Genomic DNA, 24,393 nt, shown 5'->3' with positions numbered 1-24,393 from the left:
GATAATCTGAGAACAATGGTTCTTGTGATTTTGATTAACCCAAATTACTCATTCAAACTTGCATATATATAGTCACTCTCTTTTATCTTTTTATCTTTTTATCTTCTCATGTTTTTTATCATAAATTGGATAGGATTAGTTCCTTTTTATTCGGATCTAATCAAATAATATATTTCTAACTTTCAGATTTATTCTCAGCTTTTAAAGCTACGTTAATTACTAAATTTGCTACCAATTCTTTTAATTATCTTATCATTTTCCTAAAATAAATACTATAATTATTTTACAATAAATTTTACTCAACCTCAATCCAATATCTCAAAAATATTATCAATTTTCAGTTTTTCAATATTTTTTACTAAATAAATTATAACTTCCATTATCATTATATATCAATAATTTTTTTTTCTTTTAAGAAAACATATCGGTTATTTGTTTCTTCACTCCTAAATTTTTCTTGTGCACCCTGATAAATACAAAAGTATCTCAATTTTCAAATAAGAAAAAAAAAATAGCTCTTGAATTATGTAATCTAAAATTATTTCTTTATATAAAATAAAATTTAAATTACCGAATTGTTTTTCAACTGATATAATTCATTTTCCAATTTTGGATTATGTTTTCCGTTTTGTTTACTTTGGAATTGCACAATTCATTTTTTTTTTCGAATTATATAATTTAAAAGTATTTTTTATTTTTGAATTGTAAAATTTGCAATCCAATCGTTTTTTTACTTTCACATTATTCAATTTAAAATATTTTTTACTTTTAAATTGTGCAATCACGAATTTTTTCTTTGAATGAAAAAAAAAATTAATTACACAATTCGAAAGTATTTTTTTCATATAACTAGTTTAAAAATATTCAATAAATATATCAACTTTAATAAAAATAAATATAATATAAAAAAATTAATATTAATAAATTGGATAATATAATTATTTAAAATTCGTGTATTGATTTCACATATTATATTATATTATATTAAATTAAATTATATTATATTATATTATATTATATTATATTATATTATATTATATTATATTATATAAAAGTTCTATTAAATTTTATCATTTGAAACTATATTAATTATAAATTGATTTGAATAAGATGATAATACAAAAATAGAAAACATATCTATTTTTATTCGATTTATTTTTTTTTTTAATTTTTTTTATAAAAATTAGGTTTAATCATTCTGATAGTCCATATTTTTTATGACTTTTGTCAATTAGGTCCCTATTTTTTCTTTTTCTCAATTGGGTCCCTATTTTTAAAAAATTGAAGCAATTAGGCCACTGCCGTTAGTTCCGTACTAACACCGTTAAAAAGAGTGACACGTGTCAGCTCGTGATTTTTTTGAATTTTTTAAATATATTTTTAATTTTTTTATTTTTTTTTTCTTTTAAAAATAAAATTTGTCACGTGTCAAGTTGACATTGTGTCACGTAGCAATGACAGTGTGAGGTGGCACTGACAGTGACACATGTCACTGCCAAACCACGTATCATTGCGCTTGTTTCAATTTGGTCCCTGTATTTTTATTTTTTTCCAATTTGGTCCTTGTATTTTTATTTTGTCTCAATTTAGTCCTAATTTTTTAAAAAATTTAAAAAAATTTGTTCCTTCCCAAATAAAATACGGTATATACATTTTCCAAATTTTTGTCTTTAAATTTGTTTCTGTTAAGCAAAGTATTAGTAATGATATATTTCAAATCGAAATATTTAACTCTAGAAACTTTTTATGAATTGTTGAGGAAGTATTGAGACTATACTTGTGTAGATTACTTTCACAAAAATATTTATTATTGAGATGTTAACTTTTATAGGTTACTTATTCATATTATTTAGGTTAAATGATTTATTTACTACTATATAAATAAAAATGTGTCATATGTTAGTTTGTAATTTTTTTATTTTTCTAATAAAAAATTAATTTGAATAAATTTCTTTGTAAAGATTTGTATACAAATAAAATTTTGTTTGAACTTGGAGAGAAACAAAATTGTTTAGTTTTTTAAAAAAATAAGACTAAATTAAGACAAAATAAGAATACAAGGACCAAATTGAGACAAATTAAAAATATAGGGACCAAATTGAGACAAATCTAATGACACGTGATCTGATAGTGACATGTGGCACTATCAGTGCCACCTCACATTGTCATTGCCACGTGGCTTAATGTCAACTTGACACGTGACAATTTTTTTTAAATAAATTAAAAATTAAAATAAAAATAATTAAAAATATATATTTAAAAAATTCAAAATAATCACGAGTTGACACATGTCATCCTTTTTAACGGTGTTAGTACGGAACTAACGACAGTGACCTAATTGCTTCAATTTTTCAAAAATAAAAACTCAATTGAGAAAAAGATAAAATGAGGGACCTAATTGAAAAAAATCACCGAAAATAAGAATTATAAGAATGATTAAACCTAAAAATTATTATCTTCATAAATAAACTTATTTTTATCTTAATTGATAGTCTCTCGATAATATATTTTATAAAATCTCAACTAACTCACTTTTCTAATTAAATTATCTAAAACATTTTAATTAAATTATCAAAACCATTTTTATAATCATTATAGATTTATATATAAAAAAATAACAAAAACTACAAATATATATATATATATATATATATATATATAAAAGAAACTCCCACTAACATAATTATTTTAAAAAATATGTTTAGTTTGTATGTCACTGACTACAACATATTGTATAATAATAATAATAATAATAATACATGCCATATATAATATTATTATAATCAACCTATAACAATAATCCTAACTAATTGTGTTAGATATCACTTCTATTTAACATATTACTTCTTATTTTATTTAACATATTCATGCCCTAATATTAGTTAAAACGTAGATAAAATATTATAAAAGATAAAGAAAATAATTTAAATAAATATAAAAAAAAGGGATTAGGAGGGAGTAAGCCCCGTTCTGTTAGTCATGATGATGAACATGTGGATGACTGTGAAATTGGCCAATTACTACGGCAGAACAAGCATAGGCTCCACACATGTCTCAGCCGCAAGTTCTAGCTCGTAGGACCCCTTTACAGGATCTGCATTTCTGCAGTACGGGCCCGGGGACTTTCCTAAGCCCAGCAAGAAGCAAAGGCCCAATCACATCTCCCCTAATCCAAAGTTAATGATGCGTCATGTGTAAAGCTTTATAAACATATTTTAACTTTCAATTTCTATCGATGTGGGACTTTAGCAATACAAATCATAAAATGATACTAAAAACCATTTAGTATGATAGATAAAAAATTATACGTCATAAAAAATAATTTTACGTCATAATTCATTCAACCTATTATGATTAACGATATTTACGACGTAATACACCACATATTATAACAAATAAATACAACTATGTCATAATACGTTTTGTTATATTATGACGGATAAATGAAATTTTGTTATAATAAATTATGCATATTATGACTTATTACATATATTACATCATAATATTTTTTAATACAGTATGAAATAATGATTATAATGCATGTAATCAATATTTTTTATTTTAATTTTGATATTTTACTCCTGCAACATATTTTTAGGTTGAGTCCCTATTTTAATATTTCAAGTAATATAATTATTTTACTTTAATAAATTAGATTAGTTTCCCTTTTATTGTTTATTGTGTTGCCGCTGAGAAAGTAATCATCCAAAGCTTACAAAGTTTTATCTCCATCATAATCATAAAGCACCAACTCATCTTTAATGAGGAATTAAAACGGTGAAAAAGACCAAGAGAATGAACAATATAAACTCTTTATCTTCAGTTATTCAACAACAAAAAAAATTCATAATTCTATAAATTTGCAGTACAGATAAAAATGAACTGTTCAATCATACGAAAGAGAAAGAACAGAAACACAACCTAGTTAAACATGTGACAGGAATGAATTAACTACAAAATAGGTAACAGCACTTGAATTTTCACTGTATTTTGATGAACTTGTACCTATTTCCATGTCAACATTCTCTACATCATCAAAGTTGCGAGATGAAGATGAAGTTGCAAAGAACATAAAGCAGTTGAGAAATGCTCTGAGAATAAACATTGTTTCCAACTTGGAATTCAGAATCATCCGATATTAAATACACATATATAATATAATCTTATACTATAACAGAACATGGATTCCTACGATCTTATCCTATATATGTAATGATAAACATCAAATTGTCATTTTCAGTCTGAGTTAGAGTGACAATTGACCTCTTTATTTTATCAACAACTTTACAGTAATATATTTCAGACGTCTCATGAGATGTTTCTTGCGTCTTCAAAGGAATCTCCTATATCTTATTTTTTCCATTTTTATTTATAACCAACTAAAAATATATTTATACATGAATAAATGTTAACTTTATGTCATAATATTTTTAAAATGTTTTAATTATAATTAATATTTGAATACTTTTTGTTTTATGCCAAAACATTCAGAAAGAATATTAAAGAATTAAAAGGATTTAATTTAGTTTATTTATTTATTTACTTTGCTCAAATTTATTTTATAAATGAAAGTGAAAATAATGTCATGTTATAATTATAATAAGTGCTAAAATCTCAATTATATCGCATTAACTAAAATATGGTATGATATATATCAGCGAAAACTTAAATTCAGTGTAATTTGGATTCATGCACTTCAAACCAAACTGATATTTTGTTTTTAAAATCCCAAAATTAAGCCCCCACTTCAAGCCCTTACATCTTTCGATTTCATCTCATTTTCAATTTTTTTAATATTTACCACATGGACTAATAAGAGAATGACATTTGTCAGTGTCAAAAATTTGTCAAGATTTAAGTATCAAAATATCATTACCCTCTAAAATATAACTCAATCTCATAAAATCGACTTATAAAATAAAATTTGTACCTATTTATATATTCTAAATTAGACTTCTTTCTAATCGATATAAAACTTTCAACACTTCACCTATACTGTCTGTGAGACCCAAATGTATGCTTGCGAAATGGTAGACCACTGCCTCCGTTGTTTGATTTCAGTGCACAAGGTATGAAGGTGATAATCTAAGTGTGTTCAGTTAAATACTATATATTCCATTACTTATATTAAAAATCAATGCAGAACTAGCACACAAAACGGAGGAGTTGCATTGACATCTCATTCCTGATCATGCAAGAAATTGAATTCATTATTCAGCACTGTAAATGGGATTTTCCACACCAACAATGCTACTTTCCCTAACAGTCTAGGTCTCTGCTGCCCATCCTACACAATCATGACTATTAAGCTCATAGGAACCTTAAAGCCATGCAACCTCTTGGTCGTCAAGGACTGGCAGGTGACAATCTGATGAATGAAGTAGATCTGCCTGGTTATAGGGTTGCAACCACTTTTTAAATAGTTTATGATTGATTCATGTAATACATCAGCTGTAAAAGATAATCAATTCTTACTATTCTTTGCTCATGTTTCATATAGTTCAAGCTGTCTGTTCTTAAGGTGGACTATGTGAATAATCAGATGAGTAGGCATCTATTTTTTTAGGCCTCTATTTATTGTGTATTTGTTTCTTTATAATAGCATAAAAAATATCCTTCTTTTATTGTGTATGTTATGTTTCGTTCTAGTAACTGCTAAGCATTCTTTTCCTAACAAATTCTTAGTGGATTTCTAGGATATCTTATAGTTAGAGAAATTAAATTTCCTTAATTAAAACATATTTTGCTGATTGATACCCTGGTGGTTTTAGGCGTAGGTAACTAGGTAGCAAACCAGAAACAGGTAAAAATAAATTAATTTTAGCAATGTGCCTCAATTATTGGCTTGATTTCTCACACATGCAATATTTAAAGAAACAAACTATCAGTGACCGAAGATATAGAAACAAGAAATTAGAAGGAAAATGTCTATTAAGTTCTTAATATTCTAGAACAAGGTCTATTTCTTCATGTATATTTACTCACTTCAAACATTGAAATAATAATGAGCTTACCCTCTCCATGATAGGACAACAGAAAAAGAGCAAATTTTGTGTAACAATGCCCGATAAGCTTGAAACTGTCTAATACCAATTCATCTTCAAACTGAAGGACAAGTATTAAGAATAAAACGAAATCCTACCAGTAATCCCCACAAGAACATATTCCTTCTCTAAAATGATGAAAACAATTGGAATCTCTCAAAATGATATGACGAGCGAAAATTCCTGATATATATTTCATAGCGGAATGACAATCTCCACAAACTCTGAGATTCTTAAATATCCGAATTGATGCACCAGGTGGAGAAGCGAGTAATCCAAAAGCAACAGCCAATTTTTCACTGTGGTAAGCAAGACCAACCTCCATTCCCTCCTTATCCATATCATGCAAGGAAAAATTCATATCTGGAACATAACCAGCTTCCTTAATTCTTACTATAATTTCATCAATCTTGGAATAAATCTCAGCTTCCCTTGGATGTCCTCTATCTTCTGAACTGAATGTATGCACTTTGCTGTTCATCTCTATCCAACTACATCCAGGCTCCTTCACTATTCCTTTTGATTTCATCAACCTTCGTATTTTCGCAGCAGCATCCCATTTACGAGCTGCAGAATACATGTTAGACAACATAACATAAGGCATAGCATTCATGGGCTCCAACTGAAAAAGATTTGTAGCTGCCCTCTCTCCCAATTCTAGGTTACCATGCACTCTACATGCGGCAAGGAGTGCCTTCCATACAGTGGCATCAGGTTTCACTTCCATTTGATTTAGTATTTCTTCGGCCTCATTGAGCTTTCCTGAGCGTCCAAAAAGATCAATCATGCAAGCATAATGTTCAGGGCCAGATTTTATTCCATAAATCTCTTTCATTTGCTGAAAATATGCACGTCCTTCCTCCACAAGACCTGCATGACTACAAGCAAATAATAATCCTATAAACGTGATAAAATCTGGTTTCGTGCCACATGAAACCATAGCATCATAGAATCTTAAGGAATGTCTTCCTTTACCATTCTGTGCATAACCAACAATAAGAGCTGTCCAAGTAATTACATCCCGGACATGCATTGAAACAAAAATTGCATCAGCATCATCCAGGCAGCCACATTTTGCATACATGGTTACAAGAGAATTATCTACTGATAGTGATGATCTTAGACCTGACTTAATAAAGTCAGAATGCACTTGTTTACCAAATACTAGAAGAGTCAGTTCTGCACAGGAACTCAAAATACTTGCAACAATAAATTGATCAGGATTTACCCAAGCAATTCTCATGTCACGAAAAATCTTCAAGGATTTCTCATGGGAGCCATTTTGTGCATAACCTGTGACGAGGGAGGTCCAAGAGATGACATCTTTCTCAAGCATCTTTTCAAATACAGCATATGCACAATTCAACTCTCCAGTTTTGGCATACATATCAACAATAGCATTGCTAACAAGCTTATAGTTCCCAAATCCAGTTTTGATAACCAAACAGTGAACAGACTTTGCATCAATTGTACCTATTATGCAACAATTCAGAACAGATGGAAATGTATAGTCATCAATCTTCATATTTCTTGCATGCATTTTTTTAAACAAGAGAAGAGCTTCCTCCTCAAACCCATGTCTTACACAACCAACTATCATAGAGTTCCATGAAACAACATCATCATCATCCATATTTTCTAATACCCTTTTTGCACTAGTTAAATGTCCACATTTTGCATACATGTCAACCAATGCACTCTGAACATATACATTGCACCCAAAACCATTCCGCACAATACAACCATGCACTTGTTCTCCAAAACAAAGAGCTGAAACTGCAGAACATGCTGTCAATATGCTAGGAAATGTAAACTGATTAGACTCAACCCCTTCTGCATGCATATAACAAAAAAATTCAATTGCCTTAAGGCTGTCGCCATTTTGAGCATAACCAGTAACCATGGTAGTCCACAGGACATGATTTCCCTTGTCAAAGGCCAAACTCTTGAAGAGAATCTCGGCTTCCGAAACATGCCTGCACTTTGCATACATGTCAACAAGGCCAGTGACAACATACACATTGGACTCAAATCCATTCTTCACCACATACCCTTGAATCATTTTTCCATTTTGGATCAAACACAATGCAGAACACACCCTCAGGATACTTCCTAAAGTGTATTGGCTTGGTTTTTGTCCCTCCAACCTCATTGACCTAAACAAACCAAAAGCCTCATCTTCACACCCAAATCTACAATACCCCGATATGAGGGAGGACCAAGTGATAGAACTTCTGCTTGAAAACCCATTCAACAGTTCTCTTGCTTCAACCAATCTTCCCGCATTAACATAACCAGATATCATGGTGTTCCATGAATACTCATCCCTTTTAGTCATTTCATCAAACAATTTTCGGGCAACATCAATTTGACCAGATTTTGACAACCCATTTAGAAGCTGATTGGAATGAAGTATAGATTGATAGGAATTGATCATGCTGTGGACAAAACGAAGAAAAAACATACTCCTAAATGGGTAACATGGGTTAAAAGAACAGGCCACAAATTTTGATTCCAACTTGAGCTTAACCATTTGTTGCACTCTTCTTTCATCAGTTTCCTGCACCTGCTAGAGATTAGCATAAACAGAAGAAGATATCTTTTATGTCTACCTTTTCAATATCATTTACACTTTACAAAATCAGGACTCGTCTTTTATTTATTTTCGTTCATTAATACATACATGAAAGCATGTGATTTATTTTAGTCAAAGATAGGTCAAACATGGGAACACTAGGAATCTAGCGAAACTATTTTCTGAAATTACAAGACTAAGTATTTTTAAATTTTAAAGATAAATAGAGGTTTTCTTATATATATATATATATATATATATATATATATATATATATATATATATATATATATATGTATGTATATGGAGTTTGCTAACTTGCGTATGCCTGTTTTTCAGTTGGTACATTTTAGCAATGTGTACCGCGTTTTAGTAGACAAAAATATCCTAATATATCATATATTTTAAGTTTTAAGGTTAAGAGTATTTTAATAATTTTCAAACTTAAAACTAAAAAAAGAAAAAAGAAACCTCCAAACATGTGCTCACCTCCCTCATCCATCTCAATCTTTTCTCTTTCATCTCTCTCACTCCAACATTTTCTCTGTCATCCCTACACTAGTCCCAACTGAAAAAACACTCGTTGTTAAACAATTTGCTTTTGTAAAGAGTTGAGTCATTGACATATTCGCCTTCAGGAAAAGGTTCATTCAAGATCTCTTCAATTTCATTATTTTCACTAACCTCTCTAATTTCAAATCATCTGCGGATGTTGAATCATCATCTCTAAAAAATACTTCCAGGCCAATTACCAATTCCTTCCAATGTCATTATGCTTGTGAAAATTAGATAAAATTAGATAAGACAAAAATTATAAAATGAAAACTCATTATAAAATCATTTTTTGTAAGAAATTGTTTAACAGTGAGTGTTTCTGATTTTTTCCAGACCAATTACCAATTCCTTTGGATGTCATTATGCTCATAAAAATTAGATAAGACAAAAATTATGAAATGAAAACTCATTAAATCATATTTTTTTTGTAAGAAATTGTTTAACCGCGAGTGTTTCTGATTTTTTCAGTTGGGGCTACAGTAGGGATGATAGATAAAATGTTGGAGCGAGAGAGATGAAAGAGAAAGGGTTGAAAGGAACGAGGGAGGTGAGCAAGGGTTTTGGGATTTTTTTTTTAGTTTTGAAAATGAAAATTATTAAAATACCCTTAACCTTAAAACTTAGAATCTATGATATATTAGAGTATTTTTGTCTACTAAAACCCGGTAGACATTGCTAAAATGTACCAACTGAAAAACAGGTGTACGCAAGTTAGCAAACCCATATATATATATATATATATATATATATATATATATATATATATGTTTACAAGAATTGTCTTAAAAATATTTAAACTTTTAAAGGAACATAAATCTCCTATTTCATGAATTTCAACAAAAAGAAAAATATAAAATTGTTATGTCTATTGGTATCTCTATTCCGATAAAAAATATTAAGTACTTATATGATAAGTATGATGACAACAAATCACAACATCAAATTAGGACAAGCTAATTTTAATACACTCAAGTCAAAAAAATAATATTACTAAAAGTTACCTGGGTTTTGCGAAAATTGATACAAAATCAATATCAGGGTTAAGTGCTGCAACAGCTAGTGCAAGGCATTCTCCTAAAGATTCTCCAGGAAGATATATGGGCCTGTTTTGTGACGTTGATATTCCAACCTAAGTGTTATCTCAAATATTTTCACAAGGTCTGCAAGAGGGAAACATAACAAATAATAAATTATGCTTTCATATATCATTGAAAGATTACATAAATTTTCAAAAAATGTAAGGAAATAATATGAGAAGCTATTTTTGAATAAGATAAACATGCTCCTAAACATTTTAAGAAAGTAGAGGCAAAACAATAAAATAAATTAATTGGTGAGAAAGAGTATAATATGAACTTGAAATAGTATAACTAGGTATACGGAAAAGAAGTACCTGGAAAGGGTGTTTGGTCTGCTACTGGGATATGCAAGCATCACATATCAAACATCCTTTATTCAAGAAAAACAAAAACAAAAATAGCATTTCCAAGAAGATACCTTTTTGTTGTAGTGGATATATTAAATATAAATCTCATAATCTGTGCGAAAGATTTAAGAATTTAATTGAGATTGGAAGTATAATTTAATTGAGATTTAAGAATTTAATTGAAGTATATTAAAAAAGTTAGAAGTATAAATTTCATTGTCCAGTTGTATAATTTAATTCAAATCATGTGAATATTCTGAACTTACACATTATATTCACTTACATGATTTAAGTTACTAAGTATCTATTAATTTCTTCAACTATTATTTTGTAGGTTGATAACTTCAAAAAGGGAGGCATATGAGACTTGGTTTTGAATTTTATTGAGGAGAAGGAAGAAGAGAAAATGGCTGAAGAAAGAAGAAGAAATCGGGTAGTAATATGCGAAAAAAAAAGAATGTGAAATTTCTATTGCAACCCAACACGTACTTACTTCACCCTTTTTTTTAGCTTTCTGCTACAGTCTAAATTAAAAGCCCAAACCTAAAAGCTCAAGTCTCTTCTTACTATTCTATTCTATAAGGCTTTTTCTTCCTGTACTCCAATATTATTTAACTGCACCCTCAACTTAACGTTAAAAAAAACTAAAATATCTTTTCTCACTATCCCATACCACTGTTGCAGCGTTGCTGCACTTCCGTTCTCCATTGTAATCTTTTGAGAGGAAGAAAAGGAGAAAGAGTCTGTTCGGAAAAAAAGTTTGTTCAGAAAAACTAAATTTATGTTTCAAAAAACTTATTTTGAAAATTTTGTTTTGGAAAAATCATTTTGTCACACAAGAGAGGTTGTAGCATGTGGGGATTCAATGAGCAGCCTATAGTTTATGTAGGGCATATCAAGAGACTTTAAACATTTGTTTTTAGAGTGCAGTATAGCTAAGAAATTATGGAGCTAGTTGGCTGGTTGCTTTAATAGCCAAGTTAACACAACTTCTTTTATGGATCTTACAAATTTTCTCTTTTGCAGGTGAAGCTCTCACTTGAAAGACATTAGATATGCAGCATTTGTTAACATATTTTGGATAATATGGAAGATGCATAGTTCTTCTGGATTTGGTAAAATTATCAATTTAATTTGAGCATAGCTTTGGTCATTGCAGGCTGCACGACATTAACTGGTAATTTGACTAAGAGCTGTCGCACAGCTTAGTGGTTTGTGATGAGCCCTAAGACCCTCATCACATCCGTTCCAACTCTCATTTGACTCATATACTATTTTTGTACTTGTAATATGCATGATTTGGCTTTTTTATCAAGTTCATAGGTTATAACAACATTTTAGAACTTCATTGGATATATATGTGTTCTTGTATTCTTTATAAATTTATAAATTGATGTTATTATAAGTATTAACTGATAGAAAATAGTTAGTTAAAATATATGCTGCTACCCTTTTTCTAGACAGATTTAAAACGCTTGTTAGGCATAGATATTGTGTCATAAAGTGTTGAGGTACACCTTGTGAAAAATAAGAAGTTAAAATTATGATAGAACATACACTATTATAACTTAATACTATAATGTTTAAAGTAACAATACATCCTTTGAGCGAAGCAAATGCTTTTAGGCTAATGACAAAGTTTCTATTTGGCGTGGCAAGAAATGAAAGAAGCAAACTCAAAAATTTTGATGGAAATTGCAATCATTTGAACCCTCAAAATAGATTGAAACAGACATTTCATAATTAAGGACCACATGGTAGCCAACCAGGGCAGGTGACATCCAGACCACAGTCCACATTCCATTGTTCCCATGCGGCTCTTAGTTGCTAAAGTAGCTGTCTCATCTACTTTGCTGCTTTACTCATAACCCTTTCCAAATTTCAAAAGAAAGTTTCTAATGTTACTACCTTCTTTGTATGGTCTAGAAAATGTTCAGCATGTGTTATTTGCCCAGTTTTGTTAATTGTCATCTCTAGTAGCTTTTAGATCAGTAGTAAACTTGGCGTACTATGTATCTATCCATTGTATTTCATCTCATAGACAATAATACTTGCTGAAATTGAAGATTGATATATAGTACACTAACAAAACGTCTATAAGCTAAAATAAAGTTAGAATGTTATTCTGCAAAATAAATTGCTGCTACTTAAATGAGCTGTTTCGGAAATTAGCAAACCTCAATTAAACTGGTCAAACTCGCTTACATTCTACCTTCCGAGTCAACTCAGAACCAAACTCGATTTTGATGTAAACTCGGTGGGCTAGAATCGTTAAACTCGCTCAAACTCGCGATTTTGCAACGGCAAGAGGTTGAAGAAAAGATTTTTTAAAACCCAAACCAACAGTGGTTTGGTGTGCTAGACTGAAGAAAACTCACTGGTTCGGGGAGTAGGGTTCCACCCTGGTTCTTCTGCTGCCCCGCACTGCCCTTCCTTTGAACCGCTCGCCGTCGAGTCACAGACCGTCACCCTCGGTCATCGTTGCGCGCCCTCGTCGTCGTCGCCTGCAGCAGGTTTGGTTGCGCCCTCGAAGAAAAGGTAATGATATAACATAATTTATTATGTATTTTTATTAAGAAATATATTAATCTTTATAAGACACTCCACATATGATATTTAAAAAATTACTCTGTTTTCTTCCATAATTCATAAGAAAATTTATCGCAATCTTTATAAAAAAAATTACATTAAGAATATAACAAATAAAATATAAAGATTCGCCGCCCTTCATATTTTTAGATACACCTGAAATTGTAATCACATTTATCATTATATTGACTATTTTATTTTAGATGAAGATTAAATTGAGAATGTTGAATAATTATGACAAAAACACAAAACCTATATAATTTAATAAATTATTAGTTAGTACAATTTTTTCTATATATTCTATTGCATTGTCTATTTCACTTATTTTTAGAAATTATTTGTGAAATTCTATTGCATTAATCAGCATCATCTTTCCAACAAATTTTGAAAAAATGTTTTAAATTTTATTTAACTTTCTCGGAAAAAGTGGCATATTTCTAAAAGATTGTAAGAACTGAGTACATTAACATTATTGGACTTGCTTTATTGTTGAACCAATTAGGATGTTTTCTTTTTTTGGTTCATATGCTTAAAATCTGAAATGTATTTGGACTTTAAAATGACTGCATACGTTTAGACATAGGCGATATAGATAGATACAAAGATCAATGTCTACATTCATTCTATTTTCTCTATGTTTTCTTTCTCAGCAGCATAAATATTTAATTTGTCATTTTCGCATCAATTAATGGGCCATTTTAAGCAACCTATTCTATAATACTTTAGTCCTTTTAATATTGTTTTGCAAAATATATGGCTTTCTCCTATCATTAAATTCACATTTAGTGGTGTGGTTTTGTTGTTTGCAGAGAAGAAAAAATGCCGTTGAAGTTGTTGGAGGCAACAGTGTCGAGTTTTGATGGTGTTTTTGAGAAGTTCCGATCAGAGGCTGCAGAAAACAAGGCGAATCTCATCCTTTTCTTGGCTGACAAAGACCCTGCTACCTCTCTCAGCTGGTGCCCTGGTATCTATATACCTATCATGCTATCCATGCATGCTCTTTTTCTTCTTTCTCTTGCATGTTCAAATCTTATTCTTTTTACTCCAAAACTTATGATTTATAGCTATGTCAGCTTCTGAATTTGAAGACTGGATGCACTAAATGCATTTGATAATATCAATGGAAATTCTTTGCCAATATACCACAAAACATTGGCTTGGATTTCATTGGAGAAAGAATTTTTTTTTCTGTTAATATTGGAGAAAACTGATAAGATATTCGTTAACTGGTGAGAAGAACTTCTGATAGATTGTTGTTCTGTATGTAGCATGATATTTGTACCTATTAGCATATCTCTGGATAACTTAGATCTCTAACTTTGATGACGCTTAGTGTAAATTACCAATTAAAGTATTATATTAGACAAGAAAAAAGATTAGATTGATGTTGATTACAATATTTTTATCATATTGTTAGAGAAGCATGACTAGTTTAATCAGAACTGCGATGTGCACCTTTTCCTTCTTAGATTGTGTGAGAGCAGAACCTGTGATCTACAAGAAGCTGGAGGCGTCATCTGATGACATCGCACTTTTGAGAGCTTATGTTGGAGATAGACCAACATGGAGGAACCCCAAGCATCCATGGAGGGTGGAACCTAAGTTCAAGCTCACTGGGGTGCCAACATTGATCCGTTGGGACAATGACACAGTCAAAGGTCGCCTAGAAGATCACGAAGCTCATCTAGAAAACAAAATTGAAACTCTTTTTGAAAAGTGACAAACGATTCCCGGTGCATGGTTTTAGTTGGTACTGCATATAGTTTAAACAATGTGATATACACCTATCAGCAATTTATCCCTCATACTTTATAAACTTGCTGCTAAAGCATATAATAAATTATTAGTACCAATAAAGGTGAGAAGGGATGGCTATAAAGCGAGGGCAGGTTCTTTTAGCTTATTTTGTGGCTTTGAGCACTACAAATTTACTGGTTACTCCAAGGTAATGTTACCTATATAGTGTTTTTGCAGACTGAAAAAACCAGTTAAACGAATTTTGTTTCAGAATTCATACCTTTCGTAGTTCATAATGCATAATTTAGTGAAGTCTGTATGTAAGAGAGACAACCGATACATAAATCTGCCTTTTCTTACTTTGTACAGAGGGCCTAAATATCATTATTTCACCCTTCATTCATAATTAACATATATTACATGTCAAGGTATAAGAATCCTCACTTTTGTAAACTGCCTGAAAAGCTTAATTTAAATGACATGCTTGTTGACAAAAATTCAGACCAGATTACAAGGTGGACAATTTGAATCCTAAATTAATGTTTCTCCTTTACCAAATATACAAAATTAAATAAAAATAAGTTAATGATTGCAGTTTAATATAAACTAACCAGATACAAATATACATAGTAACAAAAATCATCTCCTCAAGCTGGTCATTTCGCCTTATGTCTGCTATTATACATAACCAACAGCGTTTCCATTCTAGGCAAGAAATCCAACTGCAAATCAACAAAGAAAAAGTTAGAGAACTGCCTTAGGGGAAGTGGGTCACCAAACCAATATTTCAAACGAATGAAAGAAAAATTTTAGGAAATGTTAGGCTGCACAAGATGGTTCAAGTTAAAAAATTCTCCACCACTTCTATCTACAACCTTTAATTTTGCTCACAAAGGAATCAGAATAAGGTTAAAGTATCAAGAATATTGAATAAAGTGAACATGTGATTGAGGTTTTTTTACCAATGAGTTAATTCACTTTCCAAATTACGGATATCGATCGCCTTTTAAAAAATTACAAACAGTGGCACGACTTCGTCAGACGACTTTTATCTAACATCCTTTAATTTTTCTCACAAAGAATCAGAACAAGGTACAAAACTATCAACAATATTGAATAAAGTGAACATGTGATTCAGGAGGGAGCAAGGCAAGGCTCCTCATGTGCACGATGATGTAGAATATTATAACTGATTAAATTTAGGTCATATCCTTACCACAACTTTCTCTTTCAAATATAGTTTAGAATTTAGTGGTCACTCTTAGTTTAGTAGTCACCCTAGTAAGTATTAAGAACACAAACCCAGAATGAAGGCATAGGTCCAGTAGCGGCTATATTGCATGGATACCAGTTCAATACCAATATCCAGTGTGTGTGTGTCTATATCTATATCTATATATATATATATATATATATATATATATATATATATAGGGAGAGAACATATCAAATGAAAACTTTTCTTGTTCTAAAAGACGAGAACAGTACTATACACCATTTGGTCAAGATTAAAAAAATACAACTTTAAGTGGTTTATGTGACCACTAACCTTTAATCTTAATCATCCATGTCCATGTGTACAAATAAGATGTATGATTTTCATAGAATAGTTTTCACTTGAACTTCCCTCTTTCTGTGTGTGCGTGTGTTTATATATATCAACCTATATTTTAAAAGATACAAATTATTCTAAATAGGAAATTATTAGGATTAAAAATATTCTCAATATCACCATAATAATTAAGAAAAACAAATTCAAAATCTTCCTATTCATTTCAACATATTTTTATTTCCTTTAATATATTTTATTATTACAAATAGAGATAAGGAAAATGTAATTGGTGATTGCAATCAATTAAATAATTCATTATTTTCATTCAAGTATACATTTTATGATAAATATTTAATAGAAAAAAAAAAGGTACATTGTTGTGAAAACAACTATCATAAAAGAAAGTATTCCTCACATCTAATTTTAACCAAAAACTATAAAAAAAAAAAATTGAGGGTGAGTAATCTAACTAGCACCCAAGACATACTACCCATTCCTCAATCTGCATGCACATACCATTTTCAAATAATTTTTACTAGTGCAGAGTACAACTCGGAATGAAGTACGTTATTGTCATCAGCTAGTTATGACTAAAAGAACAAATTTATTTACGCTATCAAATACTATTTTTATAAAGAAAAAATATTACTGGTATCTTGAATAATTAAATATATGTCAAAAAGCCAGGATTACAATTTATTAGAACCTGAACTATCACTGTTTCCACTCAATTTCTATTATCCACCTTAAGTTAAAGTCTTAAAGAAGTACAAAACTCTTACCTATATACACAATGATCTGCTATCAACTTTGAACATTTGAAAGCGTTGTGGCCAACTTCAAGCTGATATCACCATAAGGTGCATCTTGTTTTACATCAAGAAGTCTATTAGTCTTTAAAACCTGTAATTCCACTTTCACCTCAGTCACAAGAATAGAAGGTGGGGAGGGGAACAATGTTTTTCACAAGGCATGCGTGCTTTTGAAAAAGAAAAAAAAAAAGCATTATCTGTAGGACTTGAATTCATCTATGATATAAAAATATATATCCCTTAATTTTAAAATCAAATTGACTACACATTTTTCTATCATATATTAACAGAACTAAATCTGGAAGCACTAAGTAGAATTCAAATATATAACTATGTAGCTCACAAGAAAATGAATAGTCCAAAATTAAGTATAGGGATTTTATCCAATGATATAGCAATATTTAAAGGAGAGGGATAAATAACATCAAGGATAACACACTTTTACACCCACACACGTGTGTATATCACATTCTAATCATTAAAAACAACATACAGCCAGCAATATGACGAGTTTTCCCTTCCAAGATCGTTGTCAAGCTTAGAGAAAATAGATCTCTAGTAGGGTTCTGATAGGTTTGGTATTGTATATAAGAGAAGGAATAAATAAGTTGTGTGTGCCAGCTGTATCTGAACTATTTAAATAGTTTAGGGACAATTTTGAGGGGAAGAGGAAGGTTCTCCAAAATTGGGGTGATTGGATTAAGTCTTTTCAAAAACACAATTCACATTCTAATCATTAAAAGCATACATGCAAACACCAAATATTCACATTCTTTGGACATAATTGAAGCTTCTTTGAATGGAAATGTTTCAACCTACCAATACTTCAAAGAACATACGAGCAGCAATATGCCGTGTTTTCCCTTCCAAAATCTTGTTCAAGCTGAGATCAGAGAGATCTCCAGCAGAGCCCTCCGAAATAGGGGTGATTGCAGGGTCCTCCAAAATTGGGGTGATTGGATTAAGTCTTTTCAAATATTCAGCTGTATACCTGGAATTACATATGTGAAGAATACTGGCCAAGTTCAGACGCTACAGAACTAACATGAAGAAAATAGAAAAACAAAAGGGCATAAACAACTTATAAATGGTATATATGCACATTCTAACTTCTAGAGAAAAGAAAAAAAAAAAACACCCACACACATTAAGAATATGTCTTTAATTACTAAGATTTCTTCAAGGATTTCCTCACCTATCACCAAATTATTACATTCTTACTATAACATAATTACCACACTAATCTGATGCTTAATATTTCACTCTATTGTATTTAATGACGTATAGGATGAATAATCATTTGGGCCCAAGGAAGAGGAAGAAAGTGAGGTAATAGTCCCTGTGGATAAAATACTGAACAATTTCACAATGTGTAAGTCCCTAGGTTATATGCATAATATAAACAATTAAAAATACCCAGAAATATATTAAATTTGGAAAAGCACAACCTAAACATATCACAATGCCATGCTTGATCAAACAATTTCATAATAATGATATTTCAAAAGACTATCCTATAAACCAATTTAGTAGTGCGTTACTATTAACTATAATTTCATTAACTTTAATTGTTGATTAAAAACAATTAAAATAGTTGTACTTGACGTCAAGAGTTGAGGTATATGGATAACTGCTCTGTATAAGCTAACATAAGAAATATTATCAACTGTCTCAAAAAATTACATTGCATGTTATGAACAGCTTGAACAAAAGCATGCATATTCCACGAAAGTGTATAGAGAAAATGGATACGTACTTGGTCCTTTCAGACAATGTCATGTTACTTCCACTTGTACCTTGTGAACCTGCAAAATAACCAGTGTTAACCATAAATCTGATTCTGATGATATACAAGAAATTGGCTATCCAGCATCATATAATACAAGCAATGCCAACAATAAATAAGTAATAGAAGAGTATTTGACAGAAAAATCAAATTCGACATGGCATTTAGAACCTACTGGCTGGTGTGTTGTTGCCCAGATTCAGAAACCAGAACTCCTACAAAAATAAGTTTGACAAATTATTAGATTCAATGCTTCAATTAAACCACATTAAGAACATTAATAGTAAGATTACTAGAAGCAATTTTCACACTCCACAACAAGAATGGAATCCACAGATGGTTAAAAAGACTAGGCGGAGAGAACAGGCAAGTACATATAGAAAATTATTGCAAATAGACGTAAATGAGTGAAGTTGTATCCTATTGCTATTACTACTAACTCAAAAATATGATCAGAAGAAAACTCGTCAAGCAAGTGTTTTAATTAAAAAGAGCATTAAGTCCTAAAATATTTAAAAACTGATGATTGACAATTAAATATCTCTGGAAGATTCAAAACTATATCACTCATACAACAATATCTGTTTCAAGGGACTTAGAAGTTACAGTTTATATTTATCCTACTCATATATTCCTTCTACTAAAGGAAAATCAGATTACATGCTTTGAACTGAAAGGAAATTGGATGTGATTAACTGAGACTGACTATATGAAAGCATACATAATAAAACATAAAATCTTACATCCGTAGCAGCAGAATTGATCACGTGATGCATATATGAATCTGGAGATTGCATTGTCTCTGATCCATAAGCACTGGGTGATGCCCCTAAATCTAGTGTCGGCATTCTCTCAGATGCAATATTTGTTCCCAAAGAAGCAACTGATAGGTTATGAAGTGAAGTCATAGTCAAATCATCTCTTCTACTAGGGCTCGTGTAGTCATCCTCAACCACATTGTGTGCTTGGAAGGTGGGAGGGGGAGTGACAGCAACATTACGAGCATGTTCAACTTCTGTATCAAATGCAGTAACAGGCGATGTAGCAGTTATTATCTCTTCAGTAACTTGGTTAGTAGCAGCTATTGGCTCTTCAATGGTTTGGTTTGTAGCAGCTACTTGCTCCACTTCAGGTTGGTTAGTAGGAGATAGAGAATCTGCAGGGGGCTGGTTAATTGGAGCTATTGGCTCTTCAGAGACTTGGTCGGTTGGAGAAAGAATCTCAGGCATTCCAACATCAGCATGATCTTTCTCAGAGATGACCAAATGAGGTCTTGAACGTATATATTCACCAGTGCATATGTCCAAAAGATTCTTGTCAACCCCTGAACACAGGGACACATTTTCAGATCACATGTTGAAAAAAGTACAAGGTACCACACAATCAGCAAAATAACATACACATCAACCTACCAGTTAACAAGGGCTGGTAAAAAATGTGCTCTTTTCTTCGACTATTGTTGAATTTCCATATGCCCAAGCTAGAGGAAGGAGCTTCCCTTCTTTTCCTCATTATATCACGTGGATTATTAAGTGCACTCCGCATGAATCTACAAAGACATATCAAACATGCGTAACAAGCAGAGAAAGAACAGGAACCTAAAACTTTTTCAGGTATGATCTACAAGTTGCATGAGAAGGAAGCTATTCAACAAAAACAAATCTTAAATTATTACTTATTCTTTAACACAATGTGTTCATCAAACAACTGTTTTCTTTTTCTTCCTCTCCCTTGTGGCTGCTGTATTGGTGGACTTTCAGGTAGCACAAAATTGGGAGTATTATCTGAAATGCAAGGTAAACAAAAGTAAACTTTTTGTATTTCTGGGATCAATATGCAACACAAGAGACATAGATAGGCATGCACTGACCGACAAGAACTGGCACAGCTGAGGTGGTGCCCCCCTGAGATGTAGGTGGTGTTGGAGGATTAAATCGTTGCTGAGATGGTACAGACATCCTTTCAGGATCAAAATCATGAATCATAGAGTCATGAACTCTGTTTGGCTCAGCGTCATTGTCCTCGAGATTGGAAAATAGTGGAGGGTTTTCAAGGTTGAGATCATCATTGGTGGCATCAAGACCAACCTCAAGTGCCTCGACTTGGGTTGCTTGTGGAGGACTAGGGCCCAACCCCCGAAGAACCTCAATGGGATCGACTTGGGTGGTTGCTTGTGGAGGACTATGTATGGTAGGATCCGGCTGGATAGTTGATGATTCTCTTTGGGTGCTTGGACCATCATCTGCAGCACCCAAGCCTTTCAATGATGATGGAGACCGGGGAACAATGCTGTAAGAACAAAACAAGTACCATTCGTTCATAATCCCAAAAAAAATGAATGAAAAAGAAAAGATTAAAATACAACTAGGGCTTACTCCTCCTCCATTGGAATAGGGCCAGAGTCATGCAGCACTTCTGTATGAGAAGAATCCATTACTATATCCTAAATAATAAAGAAAAATTAACGGTTTGAAAAGAAAAATACAATGTCACATAGTTACACAGTTGCCTGAAGGGAACAAGACTGCACCTCATCAAAAGATACAGTCACGTAATAATCTGTTGTCACAGGAATTCGATCTGCACATTGAGAATTATTAATTATTAACGTCCATCTGCTCACAAGCTTTCAAAAGGAATGAAATGAGTTCATAATCAAATTAGTCCGTAAGAAACAAAGCGCGTCATGCTAATCCCTTAAAAATGGAAACAATACTCAGGATTCCCAAAAGTGTATTTCTTTTGTCAGATGGGTCCTCGCATCACTAACTTTTCATTGATAAGCAAAATACACATACGAACTGGCCAATAACAAATTTGGCATCACTCAGTCCCCAAAAGAAAAAAATCACTGTTTTCGTAAAACATCCATAAATTTAGTCTTTTTTTCCCAGGAGTAATTTACTTTTTCACTTTTGAAATACAAAAACAACTATTTCATCGTCTTTCAGAAACTATCCCGACTAAAGTAGCATGCATTCCCCTCAACACAAATTAAAAACTAGCCCCTTATTGGTTTCAAAAAACATAATACATAGCTATAATCGCAACTGTAACATCAAGACTTCGAAATGTCCATGACCAAAATGTGACTTCAATCATGGCTGCATGACTGCATTTGTCTGCACACAATTCAAAATTCTAAGGAACAAATTCAATTGTCTATTCTAAAAAACTCAAACAACTATGTAACCTGGGAGCGTGATGTCTTCCAGATTCCTGGAGTTCCGATCCTCGGACCTTTGAGAGACGCCCAAAAATCATCCATGATGTGATAACACAAATCAGACCACGAAAACTCAAAGTAAAAAATTTTAAAAAAAAAAAGTGAAAACCCAAGAAAAATTTACCCTGTGTAATCCATTTGGTAGTCGATGTTCTGCGCATCGAGGTCGAAAGTCCCCGGCAGAGTCACCGACTGAAACGGCGCTGGCCCCACCTCCTCCGTCTGAGCAAACTGGAGGGAAGAAAACGCCTTGTGGAGACCCGTCAACGCGTCCTTGCAGTCTTGGTGAAGATACTCAACTTTCTTTGAGTATATCCGAACCACGCCGAGAAGAAGGTGCCCAGACATTCTGAGCGCGATGGGAACACCAGGGTCCATGATGCGCACTGAAAGAGCACAAGAAAAAAAAAGGACTAAGGAAAAAAGTGTGGGGATGAAGATGATTTGGGAAGGAAAAAAGCAACGGCTTTTACTTACGAACTGTGGAGGGAATGTCGGTGGTGGTGTAGTGCGATTTCTTGAGGCGGTGCTGGAGGTGAGCGGCGATCCACACGGTGGAAAGTGGACCCTTTCGCGCCAAAAAGGTTTGAGAATAGAACATGGTAGTGTTCTTGATATGTTTGATGGGACTATGATTCGGGAAGATGGAGGAAGGGAATTTGGGTTTGGTTGGGGTTTGTGAAGGGATTGAATGCAAAAGAGAAATGGCGGGAAACAACGTTTGGAACTGTGTAGTGGCGCGGATCTTGCCAGAGAATTACTGCAATGCGCAGTTTCCAGTTCTGTTCAAAAGGCCTCATTTTCTCCCCTTAATTACAATATCTGCCATTGGATTCGATAACCTTCCACTACTTTTTTATTAGACAATGATAAACAATAATTTTTCCAGAACATTTTAATATTATTATATTAATTTATATTGTTATTTATTATTATTATTATTATTAATTACGGAGTAATTTTTTATAATGATATTAAAATATTGTAAAATAAATTATGTAAAAAATATTTTGAAAGCATTATTATCTTTTTTTTACGTTAAGTTAAAAAGACCATTATTCAGACAGAATATGTTTCTGGCAACATCAATCTACAAAATTAAATGTAGAATTAAAAAAAATAATGAAAATCTGAAATAACCATATATATATATATATATATATATATATATATATATATATATATATATATATATATATATATATATATATATATATATATGTATGTATATCATGTAATTTAGATTTTATAAATGTTATTTTATTTCTTTTACATTCTATGTCAATATTTATTAACCAATTTTTTTAGTTTTCGTTTTATAAAGAACTATCCGTAAAAAATTATAATTATTATTATTTAAAATATTTTATTTTTATGTATACTTTAATCAAAAAAATTATTTTGATGAAAATTTAGAAGTGTTTTCATTATGTAATTACAGTGTTATAAAAAAATCCATTTATAATTATTTTGTAGGCATGCAATTTTAAGACTTTAGTATGAAATTTAGTAATATTTTTAAATTCTTTTTTTTACTTTGACATTGGTATCAACTAAAAATGTAATAAATTATGATAAGTAGAAGTAATATTTGGAGTTGCATCAGTTTTTCTTTTGTACTTGATTACTATTACTATTTCTATTTTCAACAACGGTATAAAATAACCCTAAAATATAGTAACTTGTAATTATATTTTTGGAAATAAAAACATAATTGCAACTTTTATTGTCAGCTTTCAATTAAAATTATCAAAAAAAAATAATTATCGTTGTATTATTTAAAAATTGTAAAACAATTCATTAAATTTTAGAAGAATAAAAAGTCATTTAAAAAATTAAAAAAGCAGAAGAAAAATGAAATATTGTATAGTTCAATATTTTGTTACTAATTTTATTGTTATTCGATTCTATAAATAAAAGGAATTTTAAAATTTTACTAATTGTAATGTAATTCTCTTATCTGAAACTTGTTTCTAAATCTTTATTTATGAGACAAGATAAAAAATTGAACGTCAATTTTTATTCTTGATTTCTTTTTGTCCAATTAATTTAATTACAAATTAAACGAATTCAAGTTATCTATCATCTCAA

The 24,393-nt window shown here is 31.2% G+C and overlaps 3 protein-coding genes across 8 annotated transcripts; 1 reads left to right on the top strand and 2 right to left on the bottom strand.

Annotated features, from left to right (window-relative positions):
• Positions 1-5,913: 5,913 nt before the first annotated feature.
• LOC106762126 (pentatricopeptide repeat-containing protein At2g03880, mitochondrial) lies at positions 5,914-13,116 on the bottom strand. 5 transcript variants are annotated; one of them, XM_022781274.1, is made up of 4 exons: positions 12,979-13,116; positions 10,568-10,591; positions 10,176-10,334; positions 5,914-8,610 (listed from the first exon to the last, which is right to left on the bottom strand). In XM_022781274.1, exon 4 carries the CDS (start codon positions 8,575-8,577, stop codon positions 6,139-6,141), a length of 2,439 nt encoding a protein of 812 aa, XP_022636995.1. In that variant the 5' UTR covers positions 8,578-8,610; positions 10,176-10,334; positions 10,568-10,591; positions 12,979-13,116; the 3' UTR covers positions 5,914-6,138. The 5 variants fall into 5 exon arrangements, with proteins under 5 accessions (XP_022636995.1, XP_022636996.1, XP_022636993.1 ...); XM_022781275.1 differs by having other exon boundaries at positions 10,568-10,588; positions 12,979-13,026; XM_022781272.1 differs by lacking the exon at positions 10,568-10,591 and having other exon boundaries at positions 5,914-8,613; positions 12,979-13,093.
• Positions 13,009-15,199, top strand: LOC106762127 (thioredoxin-like protein Clot). The gene is made up of 3 exons (XM_014645852.2): positions 13,009-13,138; positions 13,999-14,153; positions 14,659-15,199. The coding sequence occupies exons 2-3, from the start codon at positions 14,009-14,011 to the stop codon at positions 14,907-14,909; spliced, it is 396 nt and encodes a 131-aa protein (XP_014501338.1). The 5' UTR covers positions 13,009-13,138; positions 13,999-14,008; the 3' UTR covers positions 14,910-15,199.
• On the bottom strand, positions 14,762-23,068 carry LOC106762125 (sister chromatid cohesion 1 protein 3). 2 transcript variants are annotated; one of them, XR_002667971.1, is made up of 15 exons: positions 22,780-23,068; positions 22,427-22,688; positions 22,270-22,316; positions 21,607-21,656; positions 21,452-21,519; positions 20,947-21,365; positions 20,752-20,860; positions 20,489-20,625; positions 19,820-20,400; positions 19,252-19,291; positions 19,047-19,095; positions 18,110-18,281; positions 17,261-17,381; positions 15,538-15,648; positions 14,762-14,873 (listed from the first exon to the last, which is right to left on the bottom strand). XR_002667971.1 is itself a non-coding variant. In XM_014645848.2 (14 exons), the coding sequence occupies exons 1-13, from the start codon at positions 22,901-22,903 to the stop codon at positions 17,283-17,285; spliced, it is 2,157 nt and encodes a 718-aa protein (XP_014501334.1). In that variant the 5' UTR covers positions 22,904-23,068; the 3' UTR covers positions 15,393-15,648; positions 17,261-17,282. The 2 variants fall into 2 exon arrangements, 1 of the variants encoding a protein (XP_014501334.1); XM_014645848.2 differs by lacking the exon at positions 14,762-14,873 and having other exon boundaries at positions 15,393-15,648.
• Between the last annotated feature and the right edge of the window lie 1,325 nt (positions 23,069-24,393).

Source organism: Vigna radiata, chromosome 5, assembly GCF_000741045.1.
Source record: "Vigna radiata var. radiata cultivar VC1973A chromosome 5, Vradiata_ver6, whole genome shotgun sequence".
In the NCBI taxonomy this organism is placed as follows: domain Eukaryota; kingdom Viridiplantae; phylum Streptophyta; class Magnoliopsida; order Fabales; family Fabaceae; genus Vigna; species Vigna radiata.
This window is presented reverse-complemented; position numbering and strand designations above follow the sequence as displayed.

Excerpts from the sequence above, each read along its gene's own strand:
- LOC106762125 (XM_014645848.2), bottom strand. The coding sequence starts at position 22,903 with ATGTTCTATTCTCAAACCTTTTTGGCGCGAAAGGGTCCACTTTCCACC. Across the intron at positions 21,520-21,606 it reads TGACTGTATCTTTTGATGAG|GATATAGTAATGGATTCTTC; the intron begins GTGCAGTCTTGT and ends TTTATTATTTAG. Across the intron at positions 21,366-21,451 it reads CCTATTCCAATGGAGGAGGA|CATTGTTCCCCGGTCTCCAT; the intron begins GTAAGCCCTAGT and ends TTGTTCTTACAG.
- LOC106762127 (XM_014645852.2), top strand. The coding sequence starts at position 14,009 with ATGCCGTTGAAGTTGTTGGAGGCAACAGTGTCGAGTTTTGATGGTGTT. Across the intron at positions 14,154-14,658 it reads CTCTCTCAGCTGGTGCCCTG|ATTGTGTGAGAGCAGAACCT; the intron begins GTATCTATATAC and ends TTTCCTTCTTAG.
- LOC106762126 (XM_022781274.1), bottom strand. The coding sequence starts at position 8,577 with ATGGTTAAGCTCAAGTTGGAATCAAAATTTGTGGCCTGTTCTTTTAAC.